This window comes from Scomber scombrus, chromosome 5, assembly GCF_963691925.1.
Source record: "Scomber scombrus chromosome 5, fScoSco1.1, whole genome shotgun sequence".
Taxonomy (NCBI): Eukaryota; Metazoa; Chordata; class Actinopteri; order Scombriformes; family Scombridae; genus Scomber; species Scomber scombrus.
The window spans coordinates 24,496,201-24,506,399 of record NC_084974.1 but is presented as its reverse complement, the minus strand read 5'-3'; the positions used below and the strand labels follow the sequence as shown (position 1 = coordinate 24,506,399).

The 10,199-nt window shown below is 39.4% G+C and overlaps 1 protein-coding gene across 1 annotated transcript in view; it reads right to left on the bottom strand.

The window, feature by feature from the left end:
* The window catches only part of ccdc9 (coiled-coil domain containing 9), a gene marked incomplete in the record, with an annotated part of 45,720 nt that overhangs the window by 18,546 nt on the left and 16,975 nt on the right, over positions 1-10,199 (bottom strand). Inside the window, 2 exon segments of the mRNA XM_062419314.1 lie at positions 6,488-6,752; positions 8,337-8,856. Coding sequence (XP_062275298.1) covers positions 6,488-6,752; positions 8,337-8,856 — 785 coding nt within the window.

Sequence of the window (10,199 nt, the reverse complement as noted above, 5' to 3'; positions counted from 1 at the left end):
AGCAAATCAACGGGTAAATAATTGATATTTTTATTACAAGTAAAAAAAAAACAACCTTTCTACAATGTGACGTTTTGCTGCTTTTCTCAGTTTTATATCATTATGAAATCATAAAATCTGAAGAAAAAAAGTTTCGTTTAATCTAATTTGATAAGTCACCATATTCATATGGTGTTATTTTTTAAATTAAGTTATTTAATCTCATTTAAGTATTGTCAATATTTACTATATTTGGTATCATATTATATTTTGTATTATTATTGTCATGATTATTTTATTATTTATTTTGATTATTTGATTTATTTTCCTTATTTCTATATGTTAGTGTTTGTTGTCGAAAACTTTTATTTTTTTTCATCTTTGGAACTGAAAATAAAACGAGTCATCACTTTTAGGCTTCATTAATGTGTGACTGCCATTTTTCTGCAATTATTACACGTAATATCATTTTTAAATAAAAGATGAATAAGTCATTAATGCTAGATCAATCGATGATTAATATAATAATCTGTTACAGGCCTAAATATGAATATATGTATATGAAAAATGTCTTTTCACTTCATGTGGCGCACTCTTCAGTGAAATTACATCATGTGTCACTTTGGATGAATTTAAAGGAGGAAAATTACTCTTTTTTTGTTACATGCTAATTATCAGACTAATATTTCTCTTTATTCTCACATTTTCTGATCATAGGAGCAGTTTTAGTGTTTTTGTTTTTTGTTTACTGTTACTTTCCTTCACGTCGTACATCTCCATCTCCGCACACACACAGTCAGACTATCGACTCTGGCGCCTCAGAAACATGACAAGCTTTAATTCAATAAGACTTCAGCACTTCAAACGGTCTCGTTTCTATCTGCAGCATCATCTGTCCAGCAGGCTGCAGCTCATTTCCTCTCAAAAAGCCTTTCAAAAACTTAATTGTGCCTGTAATTTCCCTGGTTTCCTGATCTCCACCCTGACACCGACACACTCAACACCACTGTCACGCTACTACGCCGACAGATGTGTATGTGTGTGTGTGTGTGTGTGTGTGTGTGTGTTTGCACGTGCACACAAACAATGGCCACATGAGCTCATCTGATTTCTGCTGTTTATCACAAATGAGTCATCAGGACAAGTGTAAATCAGGTAGCTTTTTACACCAGATGAACAAAAAAGAGACAACAGAAGAGTTTTCTTACAATTTAAAATTATTATATTCATGTGGCTCGTTCAGGTTCTGCTAAACTAACAAAAATAAAAAATGAATTCAATCAGCCAAAATGTCTCTTGAATAGTAATCAGACTCATGAGGAACATTAAGACTCAGCTGGTGCCACTTTGCACAAGCTTGTAACTAACCATCATTTAAATTATTGATTATTCTGACAATTCTTTTGTTTAGTCTATAAAAAAGTCAGAAAGTCTCCCCCCAAAAAACACTGGGTTTACAGAGAAAAGCACCAAATATTTACACTGGAAAAGCTGAACCAGAGTGTGTTTAGTATGTTTTGGCTTTAAAAAATGACTCAAACAATTAAATGATTACTGAATTAGCTGCAGATGACTTTTTTGCCAGTTTACTTATTGATTATAACTGACTACTTTTTTAAGCTCTACTTGCTACAGCAGCAATTATAAAAAGAGGTCAAACAACCACAAACTAACCTTACCCTTTCACCCTTAAAAAACAACTTAAAATATGTTGAAAATTAGTCTATTTTTGCAGTAAACTCTTTCTCATCTCAATAGTTTATCAATTTAATTCTCAATTTTAAAGTTAAAGACAATCATGATGGATCACTGGGGGTGTTTTTATTATTGTGAGAGTTATTATCATTCGTGTTTATACTTTTGTGATTTTAAGCAGCTAACTGGAATAAGTTGACCTCAAATTATTATTTCTTATTAAACGTATCCATTAGAAACCACAAGCTAAGTGATTGTAAGGAGAGCGGCTGATGTCTGTGGTGGATTCACTTCGCTCACTTTTAAACCACTGTGAGCTGAAAAAACGGACAGATCTACCTCAGTGAGGAAATAAGAGCATTCATTCTAATAAAATATAAATTCAATTTATGGTACCATGATGTGCTTTCAAGCAGCAATAAATAAAATCATGTGGTAAAACTTTTACAGGAAATGCTTCTTTCTGGCGGAATCTACTGCTGCACCACCCTCAATAAACAACATATATATATATAGCAATATAAATAATGAAGTATTGAGACATACAGGGAGGAGAAAAAAAAGCACCAGACACAACACACTACATAAAACACAGCTAATAAAAAAGTTCAGTGAAGCTGTGCAGAGAGAAAACAAAGAAAACCAGAAGCTAAAGGCTGCATCATATTGTTTCATTAAAACAGAGGTAGTACAGTATATAAAGTCTACAGAAAGTGCTTAAAAAGTTTGGATTGACTCAGATACAAGTCATAATCCATTACTCTCTTAATCTGTGCACTACATTAAATCCAGCTAAATTAATGTCAGCAAACACATTAATAACAAGGTGTTATTAGCATCTCTCACATATAGTTGCTACGCTAACTTATTATATTTATACTGATGGTTTATTCATAAGTTCATCTGTTGCTGTTGCCATGTTCGCTTCTGTAAACACCGTTCTGTGCGTGACGTCATTAATGATCAACTGAGCATGCGGGTCACTTCAGGAGCGTGAGCTGTTCACATCAGTCCGCAGACAGGCCACGTTTAAAAGTGTAATATGAACAGCCAAACAAAACATCGGATTTGAGCAATAAATCGGAATTGATCATTAAGGCCTGCAGTGTGAACGTAGTCTTAGTGGCTAAACCCAGAGCACCCAGAGCCAGGGACAATTGTTTTGTTTTCAGATGTGCATAATTTAATTTTACTGCATTTATATGATGACTGCAAACATTAATGGTAGTAGTAGTGACTTATTTTGATCCTTATTAACATTTTAACATATTTTCCAAAAAGAATGCGCAAATAAATAAATAAATCATATTCTTAATTGTTATTAGGCATAAAATCAAATGGAAAAGAAAAAATATTTAAACATTTTTAAATTACACTTCACCCTGTAAGTCAACCTCAGCTGAAATGTCTTCAGAAGTTTGACTCTTAATTAAAACTGTTATAAACTCATTCAGATTAAGTCAGCAGATGGTTGAAGTCACTGTATTTTTTACATAGATTTGAGGCTTTTGAGAAAACACTCCCTACCTCCGCCCCTGTCTCCCATCATCCTCTCTGAGTAGCAGCTGCCGCCACTTTGGGTTGATGAGCCAAAAACCTGTATGCGTGTCAGCCTGACCCTGTCATTCAAACCTAAATCTCGCCTAACAGACCCCTGCGAAAATGGTCTGAATCATAACACAAGTCAAGGAGCACAACTATTTTGAGAGATATAGTAGAATATTTTTAGTAGCATTCATATCTAAACCTAGCTGATAATATTGAAAAACAAATAAAACGTTACTTCATTTTGTTTTGGTGCAGCAGATTAGCTGAAAACACGTCATGACTGTACAGAAAAACAGGCTAATCACACAAAGCAAAGGGTCACATTTTACTGCTCCCGTTCTCTCTCCTCAGATCAGTCGTTTCATAAATAAACTTACATGAATTTTCACATGAATTAACATCAGAGCAACTGAAGGAGAGAGAACGAGAAGCCAGTAGATTGAGGTTCGGTAAAGCACACAACACGACATGCAGGACGAAACCAGAACAGACTATGAAGAACATAAAGAACAGAAGAGATGAGGAGGAGGATGAACAGAGGGCAGCGTACATCACACACAAGGTTAAAGACGAAGGAGTTCAGTCCATCACAGGAGGAGTGTCAAAAACAAGAAAGTGGGGTCTTGATTGGTTGGAGGAGGCAGTGGTGCTGTGACAAGCTTGTGTTAGATCCAAAAACCAGGCAAAAAAAAAAAAAGCTCACAAGTGTTAGTTAGACGTGGGAGGAAACATTTTTAAAAAAAGAGGGGGAAATGGAGGGCAAGAGAGTGACAAACATGAAGATGGGAATATCACACCGACATATTCACCCAAAAAAAAATAAAATAAAATTAAAGATTAAGTGAAGCGTGAGAGGACGTTAGAGGTGCGCAAGGGATTTCTTACTGTAAGACACTGTCTCAAAGTCACTGATATGGACCGCACCTGAGGACGGCTGCTCTGAAGAATCCGACATCTCTGCTGTCGGAGCAGCGGCGGCAGTCTCAGAGGATGCTGGGTTGTTATTATCTTTGTGTCCTGCCGGCTCAGAGGAGCTCTGCTCAGCTTCCAGGATGGCGGGAGAGGAGGGAGGAGGGGTGTCTGCTTTGTCTGTTGTCAGAAAGAGAGAGAGATAAGGGGAATTTTTAAAGAAAAGAAAAGATGCACATTATAGTGTCTGATCTGTTGCAAACTACATTTGCTTAATTTTCCCTCTAAATGAATGCCTGCTTGAAAAAAAAGACCTCAACAGTCAGGTAAAAAACTGAAAGGCCTTCTGGTAAAAAAAAAGTGGCTCAACTTTAACCCCAATGCAATGCAGCAGCATCGTGCAAGGCAAAACATTGGCCATCATGCACTACTCTGAGCCCCTGGTAAACCAGTGTTTCCCACAGAATTTTGAGAGACTATGGTTGTTGGACCTCAGTCTGACTCTCTAGGGGGGGTTCAGCTCTCCTCGAAGAAAATCTTGTACATTTTTAAGTTAAATGAATCATTCTGGTGCACTGGGAGCTAGTTATATCTATAAATAAAATTGTGCTCTAAACAATTTAGTGCTTTAGTGCTTTAACTACTGGTTGTATTGGTATGAATGGTGGTGACACAGCAGAAAGGTCACACCCACAAAGCATGGGAAAATAAATTTTACCAGTTCATAAATGTTCCAAACAGACCATCAAAAAAAGGCTAATGTCCATATTTTAGCTCTGAAACAAAGAAAGCAGAAGTGATTATCCAAGTTCAACTAGTGCATTACTGAGGAACATATAAAACACTTTTTCCTACATTGTTTCAAGTTTGTGTCGTGTTTCTTCAAATAACTAAACTTCAAATTAGCGGCACAAATTAGACTATGGCTACATAATCACTGGGATATGTTGTACACCATACACTGCTTCATGCTCCATGCACTACTTTTTTCTAACCCCAAACCTTACCTATCCACATTCATGGTAGATGAATTTGTAACCTTTAACCTTTTGATTGTCATGACTAGAAAATAGTTGTCAAATCCTGTCTTGTAGTTTCATAAACCACTGTGCGCTGTTTGGGCGTCTGATGAACCTTTAAACTTGTGTATTGATCACTGAAACTAAACATAGCATGTTAATCACATTACTCTATATTAATTTAGCAAAGGCTTTTTTTTCTCCAAAGTGGCATTTAGGGAAGGCATTCAACTTCCGTAAGATAAAGAGCTAGATGTCGTGATAAACCGAACAAACAACTGAGAGTGTGCTCAGCGCTGCGACAGAGTGGAGCCTTGATGAGCTACCACGGGGAGAAACAGGGGGGCCGACATGATGTAATTATTATAAGAGCTGGTTATGGGACCAAAAATGGCGCCCATTCAGTCATATAAGAAATGTTTGGGTCGCACATATGCCACAACAAAAAATGTGTCTAGCTTCCAAGTTTACTTTTGTGTTACGTGGCCCACTGAATATGTGCAGTAGTGTTTCCCCCCACTTGCCTAGCCCATGAGTTCCTGCTCAGCCCACAGACTTTACATTGTGATCATGTCATGGATTTTTAAATAGTTTTTCTCGGTTTGAGGAAGGTTTTACAAATACAAAACTTTCATGGATCAAAAATTCATAATAGAAAGAGTCTTTTCTGCTGTTTGAGGACTGCGAGTGACCACTGGGGAAAACTGATGGCTGAGCAGCAGCGCCCTATCCAGCTTTTATAATACATCAATGGTGGCCAATTGTCTAGAGGCAGAGACGTGTAAGATTTGACCGTTACTTGGAGGGAGGAAAGAGCAGAGGTAGTGGAGTGAGTGGTGTGAGGCTGAAGACCACAGCAGCATTAGCATTCTGTACCCGCTGCAGATATTTGGAAGGAGAAATGGCTCTGTTGAGGAGGTAGGTGCACCTGTATCACCTCTCTTGCAAAAAAAACCAAACAAAGCTACAGACAGCTTGTCCCCCCAGGATCACACTCCCTTGCAGTCTGAGTCCAGGACTGTTGACCACAGTATTGTCAGTGATGATGGATGTTTCTCAGAGCGAGACACCCCCCAAAAAACCCCAAATGTTAAACTTTAGACTGTGAAATGCACTCAAAATGTCTACCAGGCAAGCAGTGATGCGTGCCTCCGCCTGTGTAGTGTGTTTTATTTTTATAACCTTGTGAAGGGGCAGCAGGTGTATCCTCAGCCTTCGTCACAGCAGCCTCGCTAACTTCAGAGGGAGCAGGGTCAGACACCTCCACCTGGGGCGGGGCAGGGTCAGACACCTTCACCTGGGGCGGAGCAGGGTCAGACACCTCCTCCTCGGGCGGAGCAGGGTCAGACACCTTCACCTGGGGCGGGGCGGGGTCAGACACCTTCACCTGGGGCGGGGCAGGGTCAGACACCTTCACCTGGGGCGGGGCAGGGTCAGACACCTTCACCTGCGGCGGGGCGGGGTCAGACACCTCCACCTGGGGCGGGGCGGGGTCAGACACTGGTGCAGCCGGGGAGTCTGCGGGAACAGACTCTGGTTCTGACACTATCACAGTTTGCCGGACTTGAGTCTTTTCTTCTGGAGGCGAGGAAACCTTTACAGCTACAGAGGGGGTCAGAAAGAGAGAGGAGAGGAGAGGAGGTGAAGACGGGAGACGGTAGAGGAGAGTGATGTAGAGCGTAAAAGGAAGTGAAAGGAAACAAAAAAAAGAGATGAGACAAGATAAGACACGAGGAGAGCAGCGGAAAAGACATGAATCAAAGAGACAGGCGGGGAAGATTCATACTTCAAACAGCATTTCTCTTCTCCAAACAACTTTTTATCCCGAGGTTGTGAGATCAGAGTAGAGCAGAGTGACAGAGACAGAGACAGAGAGAGAGAGAGAGAGAGAGAGAGAGACTGTTTGCTGATGGTTTAAGTTTCAGTGGATTCAGATTTAGTCACCTTATCTATTGATACAGTATATTATAAACAAAAGATAGCCCCCACAGATTGCCATCTAAAACAAACTATGGAGAGAAATTAGTGCCAGCAGTGATGATCCATGATTTATATTAGCTTTTTTCTGCTGCTGTAAGCGTCCTTCACACTTTTTTGTTGCTCTCATCTTCAGCTCAGTCCGAGTAAAAAAAAAAAAGAAAAAAAAAAAAAAGAGAAATAAACAGACGCAGATACATTTAAGTTAAATCAGTCTTTTGTTCATAATTTTAGCAGCCAACTTGGTAAACTGGTTCATCATTTCCTCTACAGACTTAAAAAAACCCTACAAATCAGGAAAGTGGCGAGAAACAGAAAAGGTGAGCCAACATGTGGCAGCAGTTTTATCTGAGCTGTCACCATTTATTTGACGGTTCAGGGATTTGAATTTGACGGGCAAAGATCGGAGACTAGATACAGTTGAATTAGCGGAGAGAAAGCAGAGCTGATGATCAGAAAATATAACACTGTGTAAACATGCATACAACATTCTGCATACAAATAAAGTGTTAGTTTAATGCGTTAGTTTAATTGTAAATGAAATGTTCTATTAATGTCAATTCACGATAAAATGTTAATAAAATTTGTTTACTAATGTTCTAATATTTTTTAGGGCCCCTGTCAGTAACAGGCCCTTATGGCACCCCCTGATTGTACTTCAAGGTGTGCCTTTGCAGCTTCATGCATACCTAGATTGTTTTTACATAAAACTCCATAAATATCATGTTTAGAGACTCTGAAAGGTGTCATACTTTATCATGGCTTCAACTGACAAATGTAATTTGTATAAAACAACTACACCAAAAGATGATACTGGAGATAGTTTTTTCATGTATTGACTGATGAAGATGCAGTGAGCTTCGTTTTTGCAGCTGACTAAACGTGTATAAATAAATGTGAAGTGAATCCAGTATCTTTATTTTTGGGTGCAGCCATCGAGAAGTGGCCCTTTGAACTTTCTTTTTTCTCATAATTCGTCCTGTTCTGAAAGCGCAGACCTCCGCCTGTGGAGTGTCTGAAGCGGATCAGATTCCCTCTACAGGACTAATGTATATTCTAAATAAGTTAGAAAGTAATTTAAATGTCATGAGGGGTATTAGTTCATCTTAATACTGCTGTGGAATAAAAGAGTGGAACAAATACAGCAGCCTCAACTCACAGCACTAAAGAATATTCCTCCTATATTACTGTGAAGGTATCTAATCTTACCTGTATGCTCCTCTTTTTGTGGCTCAGCAGGTTCATTAGAGGTGGCAGCTTGACTCTTTGTCTCCTCCCCCTGCTCCTTCTTTTGAGGGGGGCTGGACTCAGCGCTGGGGGGTTTCAGTGGGCTCTCTCCTCCCATGCTGCTCCGGGGCGACAGCATCTCCATCTCCTCCCCCCAGTCTGTAACGGGCTGGTGGCCGTCCAGCGGGGAGAAGGGGCTGAGTGGTTTTCCTCCCTCGGGTGATTCCTGCGCCGCTCCCGGGGAGGGGATGTGGACCTTCGGCCTGGGGGTCCGCTGCTCTTTGGGGCTTCCTGCCGATGTTGTTCGAGAACGAGGTTTGGGAGTTGTAGGGGAGGCGTCTTTGCTCTTGGTTGGTTTCTCCTTCCCGGTGTCTTTCTTCTCGTCGTGTTCTCCGTCAGAACCGTCGCTGCCTTCCTCCACTCCTTCGTCGACTTCCTCTCCATCGCTGGCATCCTCCCATTCTTCATCATCCTCCTCTCCGTCGGCGCCTTTCTCCTCCACCTGAGAAAAGATGGAAAGGGATATTAGGGATGTAAATCACAAGTTTCTTCACAATATGATAAAATATTGATTCAATGGACGATGATTTGATGTTTTGCTGATATCACAATATCTGCCAACCATATGCTTTCGATTGGATTGAGTAGGCAGCGATCAATATGAGACAATATCACAGCTGATTTGTTTTTTTTTTTTTGATATATTCAGGTTTAAAACTTTCACCCCATACAAAAGACAACTGAGAGAACATTAAGATTTTATACATTAAATCAGGACGTGCTGTGTGTTTTCTTTATCTGTTTTTATTCTCATGTTCAAAATAAATAACATTAAAAATAGTAACATTATGTACAAGAGTAATATCATTCAACACCAATATTACACTTGCACATAATGTTACTATATTTTCCACCACTATAGTTTTTATTGTTTATGTACTTACTTTTTATTAATTGTTCTTAATTATTTTTATTGATGCTCTTTCTATTTTTGCTATCCACTTGCTGCTGCAATACTGTAACTTTCCCCGCAGTGGGACTAATAAAGGAATATCTTAACTTAACTTATCTTAAATAAATCTAAATCAAATAAAAAATAAGTTTCTTTGTGTATGTTAGTGCTTTTGATGTTTGAAATGATGGCTGTTACATTATTTTTTAGACTTTTTTTAAATCGCGTGGCGCAAGTGCCTTTGGGGCATGTCCAAATCCACTTTTTTGCTATTTTAACGGCGGAGAAACGGTCAATGCGACAGGCGCATGGTCTAAAAGGGTTGGACTTAATTCCCCATCATTAATCATGGGTGTGTTTCGGGCGTAACACGTGATAAACCAATCAGAGGGTCATCTCCCATAGTAATATAACACGCATTTGCCAAGCAATGCGTTTCAAGACTAAAACATGAGTTACATTTGCTGAAAAGAAAGTTGGCTGATGAGCTGCTAACCCAACATTTAATTCATAAAAAGGAAGAATATGGAGTTATAACCGACCAATCTGATGAGTGTAGAGGTGTGTGTGTGTGTGGTTATAGCAGCCTGGTGTCATCAGCTGATTTAATAAACTGTGAATGGCTATACGTAATGGCACTGTGTTCTGTGCAGCATCTCAGAGGCTGCAGATTTATCAACACATCAGTCCTACAGTATAAACAGCTGTGGATAACAAACACTGTAAGAATCACCCACATTCATTAACAGATTAATACAGATGTTTTAACCACAGATGTTCAGATGCTTTTCTTGTTGATAAAATCACTAAGTGGAAGCAGAGCATCTTTCCTCCAGAAGCAGACAAGGTTTTGAGACCCATTCTCCACAAAAACACCAAAAACTCACTCTGTG